We start from the raw sequence: 25,526 nt of genomic DNA, 5'->3' as shown, positions 1-25,526 counted from the left end.
CAAGTGGAGCTGTCAGGGAGCGATAAAGGCCAAGAGGTGCCAAAGACCATGTACACTTCAAAGTGGTCTATAGAGCATGGGTTGTTGTTCCCATGTCTACCTACAGACCCCGTGTCTCCTGCCAAGCATCCCCCCTCACGCTGGACGGCCCCCTGCAATCCACATAAGTGTGTCTCCATTCACGAGTCTTCCTGTGTCTTGTCTGCACGACCACCGCCCCGATCCACCCCCCGCCCTATCAAAGGCAGTTCGCACCGGGGTACTTGTGCTGGCAAGTGGAGCTGTCAGGGAGCGATAAAGGCCAAGAGGTGCCAAAGACCATGTACACTTCAAAGTGGTCTATAGAGCATGGGTTGTTGTTCCCATGTCTACCTACAGACCCCGTGTCTCCTGCCAAGCATCCCCCCTCACGCTGGACGGCCCCCTGCAATCCACATAAGTGTGTCTCCATTCACGAGTCTTCCTGTGTCTTGTCTGCACGACCACCGCCCCGATCCACCCCCCGCCCTATCAAAGGCAGTTCGCACCGGGGTACTTGTGCTGGCAAGTGGAGCTGTCAGGGAGCGATAAAGGCCAAGAGGTGCCAAAGACCATGTACACTTCAAAGTGGTCTATAGAGCATGGGTTGTTGTTCCCATGTCTACCTACAGACCCCGTGTCTCCTGCCAAGCATCCCCCCTCACGCTGGACGGCCCCCTGCAATCCACATAAGTGTGTCTCCATTCACGAGTCTTCCTGTGTCTTGTCTGCACGACCACCGCCCCGATCCACCCCCCGCCCTATCAAAGGCAGTTCGCACCGGGGTACTTGTGCTGGCAAGTGGAGCTGTCAGGGAGCGATAAAGGCCAAGAGGTGCCAAAGACCATGTACACGTCAAAGTGGTCTATAGAGCATGGGTTGTTGTTCCCATGTCTACCTACAGACCCCGTGTCTCCTGCCAAGCATCCCCCCTCACGCTGGACGGCCCCCTGCAATCCACATAAGTGTGTCTCCATTCACGAGTCTTCCTGTGTCTTGTCTGCACGACCACCGCCCCGATCCACCCCCCGCCCTATCAAAGGCAGTTCGCACCGGGGTACTTGTGCTGGCAAGTGGAGCTGTCAGGGAGCGATAAAGGCCAAGAGGTGCCAAAGACCATGTACACTTCAAAGTGGTCTATAGAGCATGGGTTGTTGTTCCCATGTCTACCTACAGACCCCGTGTCTCCTGCCAAGCATCCCCCCTCACGCTGGACGGCCCCCTGCAATCCACATAAGTGTGTCTCCATTCACGAGTCTTCCTGTGTCTTGTCTGCACGACCACCGCCCCGATCCACCCCCCGCCCTATCAAAGGCAGTTCGCACCGGGGTACTTGTGCTGGCAAGTGGAGCTGTCAGGGAGCGATAAAGGCCAAGAGGTGCCAAAGACCATGTACACTTCAAAGTGGTCTATAGAGCATGGGTTGTTGTTCCCATGTCTACCTACAGACCCCGTGTCTCCTGCCAAGCATCCCCCCTCACGCTGGACGGCCCCCTGCAATCCACATAAGTGTGTCTCCATTCACGAGTCTTCCTGTGTCTTGTCTGCACGACCACCGCCCCGATCCACCCCCCGCCCTATCAAAGGCAGTTCGCACCGGGGTACTTGTGCTGGCAAGTGGAGCTGTCAGGGAGCGATAAAGGCCAAGAGGTGCCAAAGACCATGTACACTTCAAAGTGGTCTATAGAGCATGGGTTGTTGTTCCCATGTCTACCTACAGACCCCGTGTCTCCTGCCAAGCATCCCCCCTCACGCTGGACGGCCCCCTGCAATCCACATAAGTGTGTCTCCATTCACGAGTCTTCCTGTGTCTTGTCTGCACGACCACCGCCCCGATCCACCCCCCGCCCTATCAAAGGCAGTTCGCACCGGGGTACTTGTGCTGGCAAGTGGAGCTGTCAGGGAGCGATAAAGGCCAAGAGGTGCCAAAGACCATGTACACTTCAAAGTGGTCTATAGAGCATGGGTTGTTGTTCCCATGTCTACCTACAGACCCCGTGTCTCCTGCCAAGCATCCCCCCTCACGCTGGACGGCCCCCTGCAGACCGCATAATGCCACGACATATACACGTCATTCATTCACAAACACACCCCTGTTTCGAATTCTTTATAACCCACTTCATATTTCTAATGAGAACTTCTTTGCGCTTTGCTAGTCAACCCGTGAAGGTGCTGGTTATCTGCTCTTCGTCTCTGTGAACTTCCGTGACCACTTTGAGCAAACTCGTCAGTTTGCAACCTGTGAACTGCTCCCTGTTCTACGACAAGAAACTACTCTGATCCCTGCATCTAACTGTTTGTTCGTCAAGGTAAGTCCATGTACCATAATCATTTTGCGTCCAATTTTTTAATTTATATCTATTTGCTAGTAGTCATCAAATTGCATCCATGTTTTCTTTTCGTTCACGACAGTACATGCAAGGAACTAGTCACATGTTCTGAGTTTAGTCAAATTACTTTTTCTATTTTTTGAAAGTTATTGAAATACTTATCCGCATGTGAATAACGTGTATAGTTCCAAGAACCAAAACGGACCTTGCATTGAACCTTTTATGTGTCATTTAATGTTTTAACACATTGGTATTCATAGAGAATTGTTGATCTTTACTTTTCAGAACTTTCCATAATGCCTGCCTGTTCCATTGGCGGTTGCCCTTCGAAGACCCATAACAAATCTGAAGGTACTATAATGCATGTTTTCCCTAAGACAATAGATCAGATAAGAGAATGGGTCCGATATTGCGGATATCCAGCCTCTGAGATAGAAAGTAGAGTCCTAGAAGTCTTTGCGGACAAGAGGGGTGATCGATACCGCATCTGCAGCAGGCACTTTAGCCCAGACATGTACTCCACATCATTGCTAATAAGGACGAAAACACCGCGAGCGAGGCGAAAATTGCTCTCAACCGCTATTCCCACTCTATTCGTCCACATCCCTCCACTGGTGAGTCAAGTTTACGTATTTATCTCTCGGCATTGCGGTAGTGTGTAGCATTAGCTAACAATAATTTCCCCATTTATGTATCCACTCAATATGAAGGCTGAAGATTCTCCATCCGTGTCGTTATTGCAGTCATCAGCCACTTCAAGCGCCTATCGGGTAATCTTACTTAGCTATTCTGACACTGACTTGTTTTAGGCATGTAAATCAATAGTTTTAATTGATCGTGTAATTATTTTACCTAATGGTACACCACAGTACTCGTCCTCTAGTCTTTGTTTTCAGTTATAATTATTGTTATCCAAAATAATGCAAGTACTGTCTTTCAGGGAGATGCTGAGGAGTCCAACGCATTGACGACAACCGTAGATGTCACTCAGATGCTCGAGGTACGTTTCCGGACAGTTCCATCGATGGAGATCATCAGATCTTGCATTCTTGTAGCGTGATTGTTACACACAATGTTTCTTTCGTTTTTAGCCATTGGTATGTCCTTCTGTCGTCGCCCTCCTATGTGTCTTCTTTTTTCAATATTGTGTTCATTACTAATGAAAGTCCTATGTTTCAGGGAGTCGATGGAGCATTAGTCCAAGAGGAAGGGGGAGCATGCAGTTACGGGTCGGCGCAACAGCTTGCAGAAGTGTGCACCGCAGTTACAGCGTCCCTTGATGTTCTTATGCATTTCGAGGTATGGATACTGACAGATCAATCATGCGAGATCAAATGACGTGATTACATCCGCTATACTTCCTTCTTTATTAACGCAAGTACTATGTTTCAGGGAGCTGACGGAGCTTCTTCAACAAGAACATCACCCCTAGTAGTTGATGCAGATCTCTGGGTGGTGACACTTCCAACGATGGAGCAAATCGAATCATATTTAGATATCCATTATTTATTTTAGACAACTGATCATTTGTGCAGGTCTATTTAGATGAGCCGTTGACGCCTGCAGAAAGTTTATGTTCTTTTAAACAAAATACAAAACCATACTAATGCAATTACTGTGTTTCAGGGAGTTGCTGAAGCCTCATCTTCAATAATATCATCAATGGAAGTCTATGCGGAGCCCGAGGTATGGATCTTGACAGTTCAATCTAACTAGATCAACAATGCGTGAACTATTGTCGTTTGAATGTTCTACACAATGCGTTCATTCGTGTTTTGCTATTGAGATGTACGTATGGGTATTGGTCCCCAAGTACATTTTGTGTTTTCAATATTATTATACATACTAATGAAAGTTCTATGTTTCAGCGAGTCGATGGAGCCTCAGTGAGTGATGGATGTGCTTATCATGAAAGTATAGTCGTTGCAGCGCGAGAGGAAGTGGAGACATGCACACACGAGTCGGAGCAACAGCGTCCAGATGTTGAAGTTCGAGGAAAGAAAGTTTCAAAGAAAAGAAAGCAAAAGAAGGTTAGTGTCCTGTTCACTATATTATGTTGTCTTTCACTGTCAATAGTTCAATACTGTAAGTTGTGTTTAAACTGAACATCCCTTTTCTAATCTGTCCTCTAGTTGCGAGTGGGTGTAAGAACTAGATCTACACAGACAGTGAAGCGAACGAGAGATGTTGCTTGTCAAACCTTTTGGCAGGGACTTGAGACTGGAGATGCATCGTGCCAATGGGAAGAATATGAAGTGATTGACAACGGAGCTATACCACCACCAGCCATTGATAGTGAATGTCCTCCTGGTAGTTTGGATGCAGTCGTAGATCAATTCACAGAATCCACACCCGCAAAAAATAAGAGCACGCGAAAGTTGAAGACATTGTTTTTTTTCTCCCATCTCCGGACAAGGAACAGATGTTGCAATGGAAGAGAATGAAGTGGACGACAATGAAACACCATCAATATCACTCAGCATAGCGGAAGACGATATCAGAGATTGTACCTTTCATGCGAGTGACATGTCCTCAACGTTACAGGCCAAACCAGCTGGGATGCAGAGTGACAGTATAAGGAAAGAGGCCAAATTCATTGTATTCGATAGCTGTTTGATGGATATTATTATGATGATGAAATGTGGGCATTGGGTTGGTGGGGAAGTATGTGGGGAGCCATTGATTAATGTGACTCGTGCAATTCGAGGCACTAACCTTAAAATACATGCCACCTGTACACAATATCATCCGTTCGCATGGTCTGCACAACCCATGCTGGGGCAACTGCCAGCAGGCAATCTACTTTGTGCAGCGGCCGCACTTTTTAGTGGTTCAAGTTTTAAAAAGTTACAGTATTTCTTTCAGTTTGTGGGAATCCATTTCATTGCGAAAAGTCAGTTCTACAAATACCAAACCGATTATCTATTTCCAGCCATCAGCGAAGCTTGGAGAATGGAAAAAATGTCAATGGAAAGTACATTCGCGGGCAAACGCTTCAGGCTAGCCGGTGATGGACAATGCGACAGTCCAGGATTTTCAGCCAAGTACTGCACCTACCACTTTCAGGACATGGAAAGTAAGAAAATTGTGAGTTCGGTGGTCGTGCAGGTGTCACAAAGTACATCCTCAGTGGCCATGGAGAAAGTTGGCTTTGTAGCATCATTGCAAGAACTACAATCGCGGGGAATGGTGATCGACCTGATAGCCACGGACAGACACGTTTCAATTGCCAAGACAATGAGAGAACAGTACAAAAATATAAATCACCAATTTGACGTTTGGCATCTTGCAAAATCAATCAATAAAAAATTGTCGGCTGCAGGAAAAAAAAAAGATATGCAAGGCATTTCACAGTGGTCCAAGTCAATCAGCAACCATCTTTGGTGGAGCTCAAAAACATGTGAAGGGTCGTTGGAAATTCTACTGGAAAAATGGCGGTCAGTAATGTTGCACTGTAGCAACGTACATCGATGGTCGACAAATGAGCATTTCCACAAATGTGAACATGGCCATTTGTCCACAGAGGAGGCACGGAAGAAGAAGTGGTTGATTCCTTCATCACCCACTCACAAAGCCATTGAAAAGATTGTATTTGATAAAACTATAACAAGAGATTTGAGGGGACTCACGGAATTCTGCCACACAGGAGATTTGGAGGTGTTCCACAATATGTGCCTAAAGTACAGGCCCAAAAGATTGCATTTTGGCATGGAAGGCATGATAAATCGGACTCTTCTAGCGGTCTTGGCACATAACCATAATGTTGGCCGTCAACAAAGTAGGACGACCGGAACTTTAGGGACGCTTCGCTACAATAAGGCCTTCACTAAAAGAAGTAAACAATGGGTGATCAAACCAGTGTTTGAGGATATGCAATATGAGTTTATTGAGAGACTTATCGTAGATGTCCTCGATAGGCACATACATGGAGTGGTGAACGAACCTATGCAGGGGACAACTGCATTGCCACCCAACATTGCCTCTGTTCCATGTCCACCTAAAGCAGAGCTCATTGAGAAATACACATCACGGTTTAAATGATTGTAATTCGATTGTCTGTTCTCTCGAGTCTCCTCATGTTGCAGGCCCATTGCAATTAAACCAAACAGTAATATAAATCATTTTTACAAACATTATAGAATGTTTCCGTATTACAAACACATGGCCGACCCATAGGGACAATAAAAAAAAAGGCACGCAGACAAGATGCCCTTACACTAACTGGAGCTAACTAGAAATGTGTGCTCGCTCAAAGTGAAGGTCAGCTGCTTTGATGTTTTGCTCGGGTGGCGGAACGGCCCACGACCCAATATAAGGTTCTATTGTGATTTGACCTTGACAGGCCGGGACCATCCTGAAAGACTAAGAAAAGATAATGAATAAAATTTCAGAAACGAAACGATGAGCCACGTTCATTAGAAGAAGTAACGTCGGCAAAGAAGGAGTGGTGTTTCGGGTCTGCCCTACACAGAGACACAATGGAAAATGCAAATATAATGTAAGTAACTTTTGATGAGTTTATACCGCAATTTCATTACTATACAGTGGCTTTAAAGACGGGTTCAGTTGTACTTGTTCGTTCTATGTGGCATAGTGTTTTCTACCGCGCACTATCTGGAGGAGAAACATCTGCTTTTACTGAAGCACCTCAAAACCTTCCTCTTTGCTTCTGCTTTCTCTCTCCCTCTCCCCTGCTACAACTGGTCCACTGTCTGCGACCTCGGTCCTGGGCCCTTCCACTCTCCACCTGCACTGCCTCCCTGTCAACCCCTGCACTGGGGGACTGTCTCAGTATCCTACAGCCCCCCCTTCCCAGCACTTGTTCTGCACTTACCTTGCACTTGCCACCAGCTGGCCCTATTTATTTATTATTTTATGCTACTTACCTTGTACTCCACTCCCCCCCCCCTCCATGCCTCGCCACGCCTTTAAACACTTGTGTACACCCAGTAGCGCTGTCCTCGCTATGAAATGAATAATTTTAATAAGGATCTGATGGTGAGACTAATTTCATTTTTTATGTTTTTAGGTACATCATTCACTACTGTCTGTGTCACGAGTACCAGACACCGGCGGACGGCTTCTACAGCCGCCAGTTGCTTCTCCGCGTGAACAACGTTACCACCCTGACCATTTTATGGGACGATCGCCAAGTACAAGTATGCCCTTACGCGGTACTAACGGTTAGATGCAACATACCTACCGTTGTGGTGGCCTAGTGCCTCGTTGTTGGAACAGCCATGCGATTATCAGTGCGACAGAAGAGCTTATTTTTATCGTAAACCAACACCCTGTGTACTGCACACGAACATCGCTTCCCTCAAGACGAACTAATTTGGATCGAGAGCAAAGAAAAATGCAAATCGCTGAATATTCTCTAAACATTTGATGTCCAATAAACGTACTTTGCCAAATGTACAATCTTGCCGTTTGCTTTTAAACCACGGTTTCACATTCCGAATTGTGGTGCTGTATTGTGAGATGCTCTAAGACCCTGTGTACAGCAAAGGACCATCGCGTTCCTCAATACGAACTTTTTGGAACATGAGCAAATAAAAATGCAAATCGCTGAATATTCTCTAAACATTTGATGTCAAATAAATGTACTTTACCACATTTACAATCTTGCGGTTTGATTTCAAAGTACAGTTTCATATTCCGAATTGTGGTGCGCTGTATTGTGAGCTGATCTGTGTTGATTTCCGGGGTCTGTGTGGAGTCGCGTAGAAGACGCCTGGGCGCGTTTGCCTACGCAGCTCAGTCACGTCACGGATAGAGGCGGGGAATATGAATGTTTTGATAAAGTCTGTTTCAGGGGCGGGGGATTTGATTTAGTGCCGCAAAGGCAGGTGAGCCAGGTCGATGCGGCGGAATGATAGGATTATCACAAAATGGAGGCTGATTTCGAGTGCGATAATGGGCGAAAAGTCGGGTAAGGTCCATAGGAAAGTTTCCTACGATCTACCGATTTATGCTTACAAACACATGGCCGACCCGTAGGGACAATAAAAAAAAAGTCCCGGAACTATCCTTTAATGGACACGTGTGCATAGGCTCAAAAGGAGCACACATTAAGAATTTTGGGACTAAATTGAGATCCCAAATCGATACTTGAAATGGGTGAGGAGGAAACACATTAGTGTGTCCTTTTAAGAATTGTATTATCAAAGGAATTTTGAAGTAGGCGCATTCTTCCGACGAGTGCTTGAAAATGGAAAGCGCTGCAAGGTAACCTTTTATTGTTCCAATATTCAGACCTCTATGTGCTAGGGTCAGAAGGAAAGATAGTACTTCCGGAATAGAACATAGAAAAGGATCAACATTATTTTCTCTGCACCAGTTGCAAAACTTTTTCCAACGGCAACGGTATAGAGACTTTGTTGCTGGCTTTCTTGCCGAAAGCAACACATCCATAACATCATCTGGAAGGTTCCAATCCCTGTATCTCAGCCTTTCAGATACCAAGCATGAAGGTTGAGCGTTATGACCTCTGGATGGAGAACCTGACCCTCCATTTGAGAGAGAAGGTTCTCTCTCTGAGGAAGACGTACTGGAGGACAGATGGACATGTCTAGAAGGTCCGGGTACCATATTCTCCTGGCCCAATCCGGGGCAATTAGGATCATGCGGCTCCCGAAGCGTCTCAGCATCCTGATGACCTGAGGAATGACGGGAATCGGAGGGAACGCATACAAAAGTGGGAAATTCCACTCCACCACGAACGCGTCCCCCAGGGCTCCGCTCGGGGGAAATTCCCTTGAGCAATACCGTTCGCACTTTCGGTTGATACCGGTTGCAAATAGGTCTACTTGTGGGTTCCCCAAAGGGCGAAGATCTCTTGAATGACTACCTGAGCCAGTTCCCATTCGTGGGACACCGTGCTCTGCCTGCTCAGAGCATCTGCCATCATATTCTCTTCCCCAGCTAGATGAATTGCCATTAAAGAGATTCCTTCCTGAATTGCCCAATGCCAGAGCTGCATTGCCTCTCTGCACAGAGGTAGTGACCACACACCTCCTCTTTTATAGGTAATACATGGCCACTGTGTTGTCCGTCATTATCAGGACATTCTTTCCCCTGACAGATGGCAGGAAAGCCTTCAGCGCTAGTCTGATGGCCCTCAGCTCTAAAAGGTTGATGTGTAGATCGGACTCCGATGGAGACCAACGACCGTTGATTGTCAAATCGTTGGCATGAGCTCCCAACCCCATGAGTGAGGCGTCCGTCACTACTGTGATCTCCGGCCATGGTTGCCAAAAAGGTTCTCCTTTTAGGATGTTCTCTGTACAAGTCCACCATAGAAGATCTTGTCGAACTTTGTTCGGAATCTGGAGAAGATCCGTCATTTGACCCAAGAACTGGGACCACTGAGTCTTTAGAGCCCAGTGAAGGGATCCCATCCTCAAGCATGCCTCTGGCACTAGGAAGATGCAGGATGCCATGAGGCCGAGCAACCGTACAAAGTCGTAAGCCTGGAGATTTTGGGCATTTTTTTGGAATTTGGAAACCATCTGAAGAATGTCTTGAGCCCTCGACTTGGGAGGCAAGCTCTTTCCCAAGGATGTGTCTAATACAACTCATATGTACTGAAGCTGTTGGGAAGGTGGCATTTGCGACTTCTTGAAATTTAGGGAGAAGTCCAGTCTGTGGAGGAAGTGGCAGGTGACTTCCAGATGATCCAGTGCTTGCTCGGCAGAACGTGCCCTGATCAACCAATCGTCCAGGTAGGGTTAGACATGAATCCCCCCTCTCCTGAGGTGTGCTACCACCACTACCAATAACTTGGTGAAGACCCTCGGGACGGAGGTCAATCCGAATGGCAGGACTCAAAACTGATAGTGTGAGTCGCCAACTACGAACCTCAGGTATTTTCTGTGCTTGAAATGAATCGGAACACGAAAATAAGCATCCTGGAGGTCCAATGACACTAACCAGTCCTGAAGTTGAAGGGCCTGAAGGATCCGAGAAAGGGTAACCATCTTGAACTTGTCCTTCCTGAGGAACTTGTTCAAGTTTCTTAAGTCCAAGATGGGTCTCAGTCCTCCGTCCTTTTTGGGGATCAAAAAATACGGGGAGTACCATCCCGTGTTCTTTTCCGCTGCAGGTACTGGTTCTATAGCACCTTATTCCAGCAGGGTTAGAACTTCCTACTGTAGGAGCAGGTTCGAAAACTTCAACGGGTGTCTCCCTGGTGGATTGCTTTGAGGTTGCGATAGAAAAGGAAGGCAGTAGCCTTGGGCTATTATTTCTAGAGCCCAAACATCTGAAGTAATGGCTCGCCATTCTTGCAGATGCTGTGACAGCCTGCCTCCTACAGGTGTTTTGTGATGCAAGCCCTCAAAGTGGTTTTGTGGCGGTTGTTGCAACCGCTGATGGCAAAGAGGCTATAGCTGGAGCTGGCTTTGCACTTTTTCCTCGTCCACCGCAAGTGGCCTGTCTCTGGCCCCTTTAACTGGCCATTCCTCTCGCCTTTCCATATGAGGAGTATTAACGATAGGATCGTCCCCTCCACGATTGTCCTTGCGCACGAAAAGGCTGAGGTTGCCTAATAGCAGCTCCTAAAGATTTGGCAGCTGCTTTAGAGGTCTGCAACCTCTCAAGGCTCTCGTCAGCCTTGTTGCCAAAAAGGTGAGACCCGTCAAAAGGCATGTTCAGAAGGCGGTTCTGTACGTCCGGTGCAAAACCCGACTTCCATAACCACGCAAATCTGCGCATTACCGTGCTAGTGCCCATGGACCTGCTTACACTATCCGCAGTGTCCAATCCAGATTGAAGGGATTACTGCATGGCTTCCTTTCCATCTCTAACGATGGCTAGGAACCCTTCCCTTTCTTCCCCTTCTGGTATGTGCTCCGCCGCCATTGCGATGCACTCCCACAGAGCGTACGAAAATTTTGCCAAGGCACATGTGGAGTTGGCAGATTTTAAAGCCATACTCCCAGCTGAAATTACCTTCCGTGCCCAGCCATCCACACGCTTATTGTCCCTGTCTGGAGGGATAGTAGGGTACGCAAGTTTGTTAGAAGCTGTGGCTGCCTGTATGACCAGACTCTCGGGAGTTGGATGTTTGGACAGATAGCCGGGGTCGCAACTGGCCGGGCGGTATTTTGAGGTGAGGGATTTATTTACCGGAGGAATAGAATCCTGAGTTTCCCAATTCTTGGCCACCCTATTTTGCAGGGCTACATGAAAGAGTAGTACTGGGTCTTCGGTGGGACCATGGTCCAATATATCTGTTAAATCATCCTGAATGAATTGGGCTGATGGTCTAGCCCATCCTAAGTAAACTACTACCTTCATCATTAATTGACAGTATGATGGACTGGCATGCTCTCCTGGTTCTGGTCTGCCAAAGTCATTCTCAGGAGATGTGTCAATGCCCTCATTCTGCTTTCATCTGAAATCAAGCATTCTGGGACATTTGGGGTGCCATATTCTAGCCCAAAAGGTACATGCTCATCAGATCTCTCCTGTTCCTCAAAAATTGAGGTCAGGGACTTGAAAAACTCCTTCCTGGGGAGAGGCTTGAAAACCTTCTTTGGGAGAGGAGGAGGAAGAGATGTGTTACAGGGCTCTGAGTATATTACAGGTCTTGTAACCTTATCTTTCCCTTTTTCTGGCTGCCCTGGCTTGGCTGGAGCCTTTGGCACCGAGGGATTTGGCGTCTATAAGGGCGTCAACGACATAGTGGTCGTCAACGGGGTCAGTTTCGAGGGCGTCGAGGCGCTCTTCGAAGATTTTCCCTTCGAGGTGTGATGGATCTCAGATGGCGTCGGTGACCTCGAACGGTCGACTCGAGGGTTTTTCGCTCAGCGTCCTGGAAGGTTTCCTATCCTTCCTTTTTCTATCACCCGGGATCGAGGGCGTGCGAGTGTCAGATCGATGACGCTCCCGGTCGGCTTCCGAAGAAGGCGCGGACCAAGGCTTCGCTTTCTCAAACACCTCCATCATTTTGACCCTGAATGCATCCCACTCTTCGGGAGACAAATGTTTCGTGGGGCATTTCATCCTTTTCGGAGACTTGTCTCACGACGAGGTGGAGGGAGACCTGTGGCGTTTTCGATTTTTTTGTCGAAGATGACAAGCGATGGGAATCGCTTCGGGACCTAGATCGATGACACTTCGTACAGGCCTCCATGTTGTGGCCTTCTCCGAGGCACCACAACCACTCTCAGTGCAGGTCCGTGATCGAAATTTTTGAACTGCACGACTTGCACTTTTTGAAACCCGATTTCGGGGTCGTGGTCGGCGTCGATGACGAGGACAAATTTCGGTATATTTATTATTCTTCACAGAACTCAAAGCAACGTATACTGCAGAAAAAAGGGAACTGAGGCCAACGGGCGCCGCGCGTGCTACTTATATATCCGATGATGTCACCCCTCAACGGAGGCCTTCGAGGGACCATCAACTCGACGACAGTGACGCACGGCTTCCTCTGCCGAAAAAATTTCCGAAGAGCAGCAAAGTTGGATGGAATACATCTAAGATGAGGAATACGTTGGAGGACACAATCCACTTGAAAAGGAAGGATACTTGAGGACCTGTATTTACTAGAACGCATTGAACTAGATCACCGTGAAGAACCACTGCCCCTTGTCACTTATCCCTGAGATGCTAGACCAAATTAAAGATGCCCAGATTTATACCAAATTGGACCTTCGAGGAGCGTACCACCTGGTCCTAGTCAGAAAAGGGGATGAATAGAAACAGCCTTCCGTACTAAGTACGGCTTGTTTGAATATCAATTCATGCCCTTCGGGTTATGCAACGCTCCTGCAGCATTCCAATATTTCATGAATGACGTCTTAAGGGAGTTAATTGATGTGTGTGCCTTAGTGTACATAGACATCTTAGGATGCTTAGCCTCGGAACAAGATCATGTCAGGCACGTTCGTTCAGTCCTCACCAAGCTCCGTCAACATCGCTTGTTTGCAAAGCTTGAAAAATTATTTTTTCACGTCACCGAAGTAGAATTTCTTGGTTTTATCCTTACTCCTGGAGTCATCAGAATGGACGTGCACAAGGTAGATGCCATTCTGAAATAGCCTTCACCGACGTCTCTGAAAGGGGGTACCAAGCATGATGGGCTTTGCGAACCTCTACTGCCGGTTCATCCCAGACTTCTCTCAGGTTGTGCACCCAATCACAGTACTATTACGAACAACACAACTAAAGAACAGCAATAAGACCTACCTGAAAAATATCAAACGGGCCGGTGTCAGTGAAGTAACTGGACCGCACTCGCCCATGAAAGACAACGCGGGCCTGTCAAAGAAGGCAGGACGGTGAGCACGCCTAATTCTACCACAAGGTGAGGAGAGGGCGCCAGAGGGACTGAAATCATACGGGGGCGGAGGGAGGATACTTACCCCAGTCGGTCAGTCTTGAACACAGACCTCCGGTATTTTCAGGCAGAACCTTCCCCGCAGACCACATCAGGGTAAAGCTGAGAAGCATACCAGCGAGTAACCCAACTGGGTGGCGTCCATGTGGATACCAGGTGAGCATAACAGCTAGCTTAGTGGGAGGATTAGAGTGGGTTGAGACTGGCCCCATGGGAATCGCCGACCGCAGGGTGGTGCAGATGAAAATGAGGCTGGGTAGGCGTAGGCCAGGGGTTTGGAGCTGGCACTTTCCCGGGGATCGCCTGAGGGACAAGGTGATTAGGGAGGAGATAGGTAATAACATCAAAGCCTTCTTTAAAAGAAATAATAACATGGACACAAGTCTCAGCATAAAGTGTGATGTGTTCAAAGCCACTCTGAGAGGGGAACTCATAGCCCTAAAGGCAGAGAGGAATAAACCATTACGGTTGTTGGAGAACCAGCTGAAAGAGGAGGTGGAGGCTGCGAGGGTTAGGCTCAAGGAGGACCCCTCAAGGAAAGCCTATAAGGAGTACAAGTTGGCAGAGGGGCAGCTGAGAATCCTGAGGACCAAGAAAGCAGAGGGTGCTATGTTAAAGGTCAGACAGAGGTTTTACGCTAAGGCCAACAAGGCGGACTCGCTTTTAGCACGCCTGCCGAGGGGTAGCAGGGAACGAAATACGATCACAGCCTTAAAGGATGAAAGGGGGGAGAGGCTCACCAGAACTGAGGAAATCAGGGATCGGCTAGCTAGGTTTTATGAAGCCCTGCAAACATCTCAGGGCCCAGCAACTCAGCTACAGGAGGACATCTTGGGTACCCTGCCGCTTCCGCGTCTTTCTGGGGAAGTGGGGGAGGATCTGGGACGGGCCATCACAGAGGATGAGGTGCGGGCCATCATTATGTTGCTCCCTAGCAATAAAGCTCCGGGCCCTGACGGTTTCCCGGTCTCCTTTTACAAAACCTATTCCACCATACTGGTCCCACACCTGACTCAACTTTACAGGCAGTATCACTCCTATGGAGGAGGCCAAAATTACACTCTTACAGAAGATGGGCAAGGACCCGGAGGAGTGTACCTCCTATAGGCCAATTGCTCTCATAAATTCGGACACAAAAATTTACACAAGAATTCTGGCAAAGCAATTGGAGGTACACCTTCCTGAGCTGGTCCACCAGGACCAGACTGGGTTCGTACAGGGTTGGCAAACGGCCGATAACATTAGGCGAGTCAACCACTTGGTTGAGAAGACGCAGAAGACCCCCACTCCGGCGATTCTTTTAGCCTTGGATGCCGAGAAGGCGTTCAACCGGGTGGAGTGGTCCTTTCTGTTTCTGGTCATGGAACAAATGGGTATAGGCAAAAAGTTCATTGACATGGTACGGGCAAATTATAGAGCTCCCACCTCACGGTTACTTGTAAATGGCGCAATGTCCCGACCCTTCAGGCTCGGACACGGAACGCAGGGGTGCCCTCTTTCCCCACTCATGTACGCCCTATATCTAGAGCCCCTACACGTGGCAATACGGGAGGCGGAGGATATCCAGGGAATTCCCTTTGGGGGATTCAGCAGAAGGTGGCGGATTTCGCCGACGACATGCTCCTCACTCTGACGAGCCCAAGGGAGTCCATAGAGGCATGTATGGCACTATTGTCAAATTTTGGGGAAATTTCCGGCCTGCGGATGAACGTGCAAAAGTCTCAAATAATGAATCTGTCGCTGCAGGGTGACGAGATAAGGGCCTTGAGGGCTTCCTCACCGTTAAAGTGGAGTCCAGGTGGGATATGGTATCTGGGGGTCAGGGTCACCCCTCAGCAGTCGGGTTGGTACGGGGCAAAATACATCCCTACTCTTGTGTCGATTAAAAAAGATCTCAGGAAGTGGAGCTCTCTAAAGATATCATGGTTGGGAAAAGGCGCAGTGCTCAAGATGATGGTTCTCCCACGATTGCTCTACCTTTTCCAGGCAGTTCCGTTGCCTGTCCCCACACTCTTCATCAGGGAATTGGACAAGGCAGTGAAGGAATTCATCTGGGAAGGCAGGACGCTGCGCTTGACGAAACGGCTTTTGATAGCATCCAAGGGGGTGGGGGGCCTAGCCTTACTGGACTTTCAGTGCTACTACGAGGCGGCGCTGCTCAGGTTAATCTGAGAGTGGTACTCAGCGGAATACAACGAACAGTGGGCCAAGATGGATAGAGCGGTAGCCCGACATCATCTGGGAGAGGTATTATGGCTTCCGCGTAGGTTGAGACCGGCTCATTTGTATCTGAGTAACATAACTAAGGGGCTGGTGGATATTTGGGACAGGGCGGTGGAGAAATCGGGGATCACTACCTTTCCGTCGCCGTTCACCCCATATTTAACAATGGATATTTCACCCCTGGGTTGGAAAACGGGGCTTTCCGGAAATGGGAGAGCGCAGGGGGGTGGGGGGGGGCAGGGGTTTAGGTTCATTAGAGACCTTTTTTGAGGACAGGAGGTGAAATCTTTTGAAGACTGTAAACGGGAGTTCGGGTAGGCGAGGGGGAGCGGCTTAGATACTTCCAGATGAGGCACTGGGTGTTGTCCATGGAGGTCCGGAGGGCGGCAACGCGGGGACTGGCACAGTTCGAACGATTCCTGATGATGCATGAGGGGTCCAGGGGGCTGATTCCAGACCTTTATAAGCTTCTGGCCCTACCACGAAGTGGCCATATATGTCTAGGTGGGAGGGGCTCCTGGGGGTGGGGATGCAATGGGAGGACTGGGAGAGGCTTTGGAATCTGATCCCAAAGGTGGCTAAGGCTGCCCAGCTACAGGAGGCCTGGTACAAGTATCTATTGGGCTGGCATTATACCCCGGCGCGCCTTCGGGCAATTTTCCCAACAACATCCGGGGCATGTTGGAGAGGTTGTGGAGGGGAGGGCACAGAAGCTCATATTTGGTGGGATTGCCCTAGTGATGGACCTTTTTGGAGGAGTATTTCTCGTGCGCTGGATCAGGCGTTTGGAGAAGGCATGAGTCAAGACCCTCGTGAGATCCTGTCGGGGTGGTGGAGTGAGCTGGGGAGGAGGTAGGGGGGAGGACCTTGCAAGGCAAAGGTAGTCTTCATTTTGGCAGCAATGGCTCTCCTTGCCCAAAGGTGGAAGAGCCCCACAATTCCAACGGAACAGGATTGGTTGAGGAAGCTGTGGTAGATAGTTTTGTTGGAGTGGGCTACATTCGCGGTTCATGACAATTTGAGCCGCTTTGCGGCGGAATGGGCAGAAACTTTGGACTACTTAAAGGGAGAGTTCCGGGAGCAGTGGCGACCCCACAGATTGAGACTCTTGGACTAGCATGCCTAAATGCCGGAAGGGAAGGGGATGGGGGTTCATTAGTGTTAAGGGCTCCAGGTGGGGAAGGGGGGTAGGGAGGCGGGGTAAATTGTTGGGGGTTGCTGTTTCTTACCATTGTTAAAACAATAAAGGGAAGTTTCAACAAAAATAAAATGTAAAAGAAACAAATTGTTTTTCAGTAAATTCTACAATCTCTTTAAAATATGTGTTCCAGGAACATACAGTACCAAAAGGTATTAATTTATTAAGCCAGCAGTTGTGAATAAAGTTCACATGATGCTGAACCTCCGCTCGAGAAAACAAAATAAACCCAAAAGAATAATCTACAATGGTCTATTTCCTCAAGGAGTGAAAAAGAGATCTATCGAAAATAAAGATTAGGTATTCAATCTATAAATCCATCCCTCTTAAAATGGAAGTATTGTTGGCATGAAGGGAGCCAAAGATATAAGAGTATATACATTATGCGTAAATAATGAGATGAAGAAATCTAAAGATAAATAAAATCAACATACCTTTTAGCAGGTTTGGATAAAAACACAAATGTACATCACAATTGTTAAATTAACTACAGAATAGAACAAAATAAAATTGATTGATTTTACCTGTGGAATGATGTAACCCCTCTGTTCTCCTGGTGCCCACTGTGGAGACAACTAAGAAACAATTTAGTCAGCATCCATTATTAATGATTTCAAAGACTGTTGCAATTCTCAAGAAAAGCTTTCTGATAAATTGACATCTAGATAAAAAAAGAGAAAATGAAAAGCACTGAACACTTAACAATGGTTCTTCAGGACACGTACAACATACTGGATTTCACAGTCCTCAGCTTTATGAGGGTGGATGCAGTACATATATAAATCTGCCATGTAGATGTTTTTAGTCCACATGTCTGACAAGAACAATAATGTTTTGGGAAAGTGGAGTGTCAAGGATCAGAAAAGATAAAAGTAGAAAATAGATGTATATAAGTCAGTGAACCCTGGAGCATCCAACGAGGGAAATGAAACCCATCGGGAGCCCTTGGGGCTTTTACACCCCCTAGCTGTAGCCACCCAAACAATCCATTAAACAAGTGTAAGTAAACAAAACCATCTCCCAAGATCTCCAGACTTAGAAAAGTAAGTTCCTGTAGCTGTCCAAACAAATCACAGATGTTGAATGAAGCATTCTTGCCTTACAAGGAGGCAGCAGCACCAGGTGACCTAAACGACTTATTTCCTACACAAAATAATCACTAGGTGGTAGAGCCCCTTCTTTGAGATGCAGGACTTGGGATCCAGCGATACGTTAATCAGTGGCAAAATCACCATGTCGCTGGGCCAACCCTTCAAAATATAAAAGGGTTAATGACTAAAAGAGAACACTGAGAAACATGTCAATTGCGCCAAACAAGACAGTTACAGCGCACGTGATACAAGCTATCATTCTTCCACGATCCCCACAAGAAATATTCACTGGGCAGCTCAGACATTTCCATTGCCAGGCAGAGATGGGGAGATCATCCTGACACCTTAGATGGAATAAGTTACTTACCTGTAAGCCCGGTTCTTCAGCATTGTTATGTTTCATAGATTCAAATGTTGTGAATGCTCCCTGTCATCAGGCTGGGAATCCTTGGTAAGATAGAGCGGTTTACACTTAAAACTGAAAACGTTGTCATTTTTGTGCTCTATTTTGGGTCCTACTTGCTACAGCCAATCGGAAACCTCCCTTAGCTCCTTTCCTGTCAGCCATCTTCAGATTTTGGCAAGCGCACATGCCTAGCAGTAAGAGCCAAAAGACGAGCAATGTGGAGTAGGCGAGGGGTTCGCATGTGAATCTATGAAAGATCCCAATGCTGGAGAACCCGAATTACAGGTAAATAACATATTCCTTCTCCAGCATTTGATCTTACATAGATTCACATGCTGTGAATAAATTACAAAGCGGTATTACAACAATACACATGGGCGGAGGCAAGCTCCCAGCATAACTTACCACTGGACACCTACCAACCTCGCACAAACAGGTTCTGGAGAACCGATTGGCCGACTCTAGCATCTTCTGTGGAATATCTGTCGACACAGTAGAAACTGATGAATGTATGCACCGATATCCAGGCAGCGGAATCCCAGAGAGAGAAATGCAGTAGTTTCAGCCACTGTTCTGGTGGAGTGCGCTCAGGGCCTGCCTGATGATGGCAGAAAGAGATGCAGGCTGCAATCCATCTTGAAATGGAATACTTGGAGAGTGCCTTCCGAGGCCACCAAGGTCCAAATGAAACAAACAATTGATCCGTTGTACGGAAAGACTTAGTATGTGCCACATAGTATTGAGGGTATGGACAACATCCAGCATGTGCAGGGGAGACGTATGCCAAAAAATACTGACAAAACCACCTGCTGAATAAGCTAGAAAGAGGATGTCACCTTTGGCATAAAGGTTGGGTTAGTACGCAGAATCGTCTTGTCCTTGTGAAATGGCTGCGGCTTGGATGAAAACGTCTGGGTCTCACCCACTCATCTGGCGGATGTGATGAACACCAATAATGCTTTTTTCCAGGAAAGGTGTCTAATGGATGCTTGGTTAATCAGCTTAAAGGCTGGCCTCATAAGCCTTGGCAAGTAGCACATTTAGCTGCCATGTCGGAGCATGGCGATGGACAGGTGCAAAAGATTGGAACGGCACATGGGTCCACAGGGATAGCAACAAGATGACAAGACAGGCAACAAAATGGATGCTACCGCAATGATCGACAGCAGGTAAGTGATTGTTTAAGGAAAGCGCGAAGTATGGCGAAGAGCAACCTTAAACTGACTGTTTTTTCAATTCAAACCTTGTCTTCGGTTTTTCCTTGCAGGCGCTGGTGTCGACGATGGAGCATGTCGTTCTGCGGTGCCAAGATGAAAATTTCGGCGTTCCGGAAAGTGTAAAGATAAATACTTCGTTCGCCGAAGAGATGTACAGGTAAGAACAGCTTCCCTCAGTTGGTAATTATGCTGGCACAAAGCAGGATGTGCAGGAAGGAACAAGTTACTTACCTGTAACTGTTGTTCTCCAGCATGGGTCTGGCATGGATTCACATGCTCATGAATATTCCCCGTTGTCAGGCCGGGAATCTTCGGTAAAGAAAAAATCAGTATCAGTTTCGTTTCTGATCTGTCTTTCTTAGTAGTAACCAATCACTGGTCTCTGGGTCATGCTGCCCCCAGCCAAAGACTGCCCTCTCCCTAAGTCCCGCCTCTGGCAGCCAACCTCAGATTTGGTAGCACGTAAAGTGGCAGTATGACCAAGTGAAGAGTCGCAGAGGGGTAGGAGGGAGGGTTTGCATGTGAATCCATGCCAGACCGATGCTGGAGAACAACAGTTACAGGTAAGTAACTTGTTCCTTCTCCAGCATGGGGTCTGGCATGGATTCACATGCTCATGAATATAACAATACATAGCAGTACACACATGCACAACCATGGGAGGTGGCAAGGCTCAACATTAGGCAATACATTAAACTCAACATTAAGCATTTCTTACCTCCTCACCAGGCTCACCTTAAGCAGGTTGCGCAGCACTGCTTGGTCGACCCTGGACTCCTCCCTGGAATCCCGGTCGACGCAGTAGAATCTCGTTAAGGTGTGCGTCGACCTCCACATAGCAGCCCTGCAGATTTCCAGCAGGGGCACACCAGACAAGAACGCCGTGGTAGCAGCGACCACTCTGCTCGAATGGGCTCTCAGACGGCCGGGCAACGGTCGGTTCGCCAACCGATGAAAGTGCATGATGCAGCCAGAGAGACATCTGGAAATGGAAGCCTTCAAGAGAGCCTTCCATTGGTTAACAGGTCCAAAGTTCACTAACAGCTGTAATGTCCTCCAAAAACTCTTCGTTCGGTCCACGTAGAACTTCTGTGCTCTATCTACATCCAGTGAGTGCAAAAACCTCTCGGCCAGCGACGAAGGTGACGGGAAAAAGACTGCTAACACCAAGGGCTCGTTGAGATGGAAGTCCGACGGCACCTTGGGGATGAAGGAGGGGCGTGTCCTCAGCACTACCCTCGTATCGTGAAAGGTCAGGTATGGAGGCTTGCAGGATAGTGCCTGGATCTCTCCCACGCGTCGTGCGGAGGTGATGGCCACCAGGAACGCTGTTTTCCATGACAGAAACTTCAACGGGGCCGAATACAATGGCTCGAATGGCAGAACCATGAGCCTGGTCAGCACCACGTTGAACTCCCACGCCGGGGCTGGCGCCTTCACCGGCGGGAATGATCGAAACAGTCCCTTCATAAATTCCTTAACCAGGTGATGCGACCACAGGGATGACCGACCTGTAGTCCTGGTGAATCGGGAAATGGCTGCCAGGTGTATCTTGATTGAAGCATGAGATAGTCCAGTTTTGGCTAGCGACAGAAGGTACGGCAATACTTGAGGGGCCGCAATCCGCAGAGGGTTATTAATCTTCTGTGCACGGCACCAGATCGAGAACCTCTTCCACTTATGTCCGTAGCACTTGAGAGTTGAGGACGCCCTGGCCTTCGCAAGATCCTCTCTGCAGTCGGCCGGGATATCGTATCCTCCAAACTCTAGTGCTGCAGGAGCCAGGCCTGCAAATTCAGCGACTCCTGGTCGTGATGAAGAATTGCGCCTCCTTCTCTGGAGAGAAGATCTGCGTCCGTCGACAGCTTGACTGGTGGGGACGCTGACAAGTCCAGAAGGTCCGGGAACCAGATCTGTCTCGGCCACGCCGGTGCGACGAGGATCATTCTGCACCGGGACCTCTTGAGCTGGTTGATGAGTCGGAGCAGCAACGGCAACGGAGGAAACGCATATAGGAACAGGCCGTCCCAGGGGAACGAGAAAGCATCGCCCATGTTCCTCGGTTGGGGAAACCTGCTGGCGAAACTCTGGCACTTGGAGTTAGTCGCCGTCGCGAACAGGTCCATCTGGGGTTTGCCCCATCGCTGAAAAAGTCAGTCCACTTGATCCTGCCGTAGTTCCCACTCGTGGCACAAGCGCAGCTCTCTGCTGAGTGAGTCAGCAATGGTGTTTTCTATCCCTGCCAGATGAAACGGCACCAGAAACATCCCTTGAGCAACGGCACAATGCCACAGGTCCTGGGCTTCCTTGGATAGGGCCGGGGAACTGGTTCCCCCCTGCTTTCGGATGTAGAACATCGTGGTGGTGTTGTCGGTGAAGATCCTCACTACCTTGCCCTTGAGGGACGGGAGAAAGGACCTGAGGGCCCAGAACACTGACCGGAGCTCCAGGATGTTGATGTGGAGCGGCTTCTCCTCCGGGAGCCAAAGGCCTCTCGCGTGAAGATCTCTGGTGTGGTACCCCAACCCCTCCAGGGAGGCATCCGTCGTCACCGTTGCCTGGTGGGCCGGGGTCTGAAAGTCTGTCCCCGCCGCAAGATGAGCGCCGGTGCCCCGCCACCGGATCGCTCGTCGGAAGGTCTCGTTGAGAGGGATCCTGTCCTCGAAGCTGCCCGTCGCTTGAATCCAGTGGGCATCGAGGAACTCCTGTAGAGGGCGCATCCGAAGTCTGCACAGGCGCACAAGATAAATGCAAGAGGACATCATCCCGAGGAGGGACTTGATGGACCTCACTCTGGCCACGTCTGTGGCCAGCAGACGCTGCACCTTGCCTAGGATGGCCTTTGTCCTTTTGTCCGACGGCGAGGCCAGACACGCCACTGTGTCGAGCTTGGCTCCCAGAAACAGTGCGACTTGAGAGGGGACCGGGTGGGACTTGGGGAAGTTGATTGAGACTCCCAGGTCCGCCAGCAGCTGGACGGTCTTCGCTGTATGTTCTACAGCGAGCTCCCATGTCCTTGCACGGATGAGCCAATCGTCCAGGTAGGGGTAGACTTGGATCCCCTGCCGGCGCAGCCGCGCCGCCACTGGAGCGAGGCACTTCGTGAAAACCCTGGGTACCGACTTCAATCCGAATGGGAGGGCCTTGAACTGGTAGTGCCGTCCTTGGACCACGAAGGAGGAAATTCCGGTGTCCTTTTAGAATGGGAATGTGAAAGTATGCATATTCCAAATCCAACGACGACAGGAAATCGCCCTCCTCCAGCTGCCCCAGCACGTGCTGGAGGGTGACCATCCGGAACTTCTGTGTCTTGATGTACTTGTTCAGTCGTCGCAGGTCTAGGATGGGTCGCCACCCTTCTGTCTTCTTTTTCACAAGGAAGTACCTCGAGTATACTCCGGAGCCCCAGAGCCTCTTTGGGACGAGCTCGATAGCACCTTTCTTGAGCATCGCCCTTACATCTAACAGCAGTTGAGGGACGTGGTTTTCTTTCCTGGCCACGGGTGGAATGCGGGGGCACTTTTTTAGAAATTCGAGGGTGTGCCCCTGGGCCAGGGCGTCCAGCACCCAACGGTCGGTGGAGATGGACTCCCACACGCTGACGAACTTAGCCGGCCGCCCTCCCACCGGGGTGCTTCAGTTGGGGCCCGATGCCACGGTCGGTTCAATCTTGCTTGGAGGACGCCTTGCCGCCTTGGCCTCCCTGGCGACGACGGCAGGTTCCACCCGACTTGCCTCTTCCTCTATAGGCTACCTGCGGCTAGGAACAGGACGCTTGGTGGTACGTAGAGGAGCCACCGCCAAATCCCTTGGAGGCACCCTGCTTGGCTCCTGAGCTCCGAAAGGTTGACCTTCGTTGCTGGAGAACTCCAAGGGCCTTAGCTGTCTCCATGTCTGCCTTGAAGGGACTCATCCACTGTTTTCCCAAACAGGTTGTTCCCGTCGAACGGCATGTCCAAAACCTTGGCTTGTACGTCCTGGCGGAAATCCGTCACCTTGAGCCACCCTCGTCGTCTGAGGCAAACACCGTTGCCTAGCTGCGGAAACCGGTATCGGCAATGTCCGTTGCCACCATAATGGCGTGGTCCGACGCCACCTCACCTTCTTGCAAGATCTCCAGGGCCTCAGCCCTCTTGTCGTCCGGTAGGAAGTACAACAGGGGGGCGATCTTGTACTATAACTCCATGTCGTAGCGGGTCACGATCGCGAGGGTGTTGACCGCCTTAATCGTTGTTGCCGTTGACGAGATAACTCGTACCATTGCATCCAGCTTCTTTTCTTCGCCGTCCGTTGGGGAAGTTGACGTTGAGGCCGATGCCCCCCCAACCCCCGCTTTCTTCTTGGCGTCGCTGAGACGACCTAGTCAGGGGTCGGTTGCGCCCTACGGCACAAAGGTGCCGCGTAGGGGACCTGGTACTTCTTCTCGTACTGATCCCTCTTGGCAGGCGTCGTAGACTGGTTCTTCAGAAGGGTGAGACCCTCATCCCAGATGTCATCCAGCAGAGGCACGGCGAGGACTGTTTTCCTCTTGGCCTCGCGCCGTTGGTAAAGGAAACCTTTCTTCTTCTCTTCTGGGCAGAGCTGAAATAGTTCAGATGCGCTGGCGATCATAGCGTGGAAAGAATCTCGTCGGGTGGGGAAGCCCGGGCTGGGGGCGATGGGAGCTCCATCCCGTCGTCGCCGCTGTCGTCATCCGTACCCGTCGTGGCCGTGTCTGTTCCCGTGTCATCCCCAGGTACGGGGGATGTGGGCAAAGGCTGAGCAGGCCGTGAGGGCTGAAAAGGCGGGGCAGCATGGGTCCGTCTTCTCTTGTTTGGGGGACTTCCCGACGGGCCTGGCTCCGGCTCCTCCGTCGGGCCTGGTTCCGGCTCCTTCGTCCGTGATAGGGGCAATCTCGTCCTTTTCTCCGAACATAAGGATTGTATTGCCAACAAAATGGCCGCCGAGTTGTCCTGCGGCTCCGGAAGAGACGGACGTGACGGTTGACTAGGAACCTCGCTGGCGCCGCCGTCGCTCTCGTCGTCCCCTACGTTGGGATCCCTCCCGTGGGTCCGGGCCTCTTCGACGCCCTTGTGGAGGCCCTCCCAAGACTTCAACCAGTTCCTCCTCGGAGGCTGTGTCTGTGTCCACAATGGCCACCAGCAACCGCCCTCTTTTTCCGCCGGGGTCTTCGCGGGGGTCTTCTCGATGGGCCTGAAAGAGGCTTCCCTCCGCGGTGGCAGGGAAACTCTGGGCCCCGAGGTTGCTCGCACTTCCTCGATAGAGGCTTGGCCGGGTAATCAAGGCCTTCACTACATTCTGCGGGCCTGTGGCCTTCACTTTGGGGGGAGGGTCATCGCCTCGGTCCCCCTCGGCTGGATCCTTCGAGATCGACCGGGGCCTCTCCAGAAGCTTCGCCGGATTCTTGGTTTTCCTCTTCCCCGAGCCAGAGCGTTGGCTCGTGGTTGATGGCGCTGGAGAGGATGTGCCCTGCCTGGCAGCCGAGGAGCCCTACCGTTCGGTGCCCGCGGACTCGCGGTGCTTTGCCTTCTGTTGGGCCCCCGTCTCCAGCATGGGTCTGGCATGAATTCACATGCAAACCCTCCCTCCTTCCCCTCCGCGGCTCTTCACTTGGTCATATTGCCACTTTACGGGCTACCAAATCTGAGGATGGCTGCCGGAGGCGGGGCTTAGGGAGAGGGCAGTCATTGGCTGGA

The 25,526-nt window shown here is 49.7% G+C and overlaps 1 protein-coding gene across 2 annotated transcripts in view; it reads right to left on the bottom strand.

Moving 5' to 3' along the window:
* The window catches only part of DAZL (deleted in azoospermia like), an 890,646-nt gene that overhangs the window by 399,343 nt on the left and 465,777 nt on the right, over positions 1–25,526 (bottom strand). For both annotated transcript variants that reach the window (XM_069646760.1, XM_069646761.1), the window contains exon 8: positions 17,641–17,691. In XM_069646760.1, coding sequence (XP_069502861.1) covers positions 17,641–17,691 — 51 coding nt within the window. The remainder of the gene's footprint in view (positions 1–17,640; positions 17,692–25,526) is intronic.

Source organism: Ambystoma mexicanum, chromosome 2q, assembly GCF_040938575.1.
Source record: "Ambystoma mexicanum isolate Mex_15411 chromosome 2q, UKY_AmexF1_1, whole genome shotgun sequence".
NCBI classification, from domain to species: Eukaryota; Metazoa; Chordata; class Amphibia; order Caudata; family Ambystomatidae; genus Ambystoma; species Ambystoma mexicanum.
The sequence above is the reverse complement of the archived record's forward strand: the minus strand, read 5'-3'. Positions and strand labels throughout refer to the sequence as shown.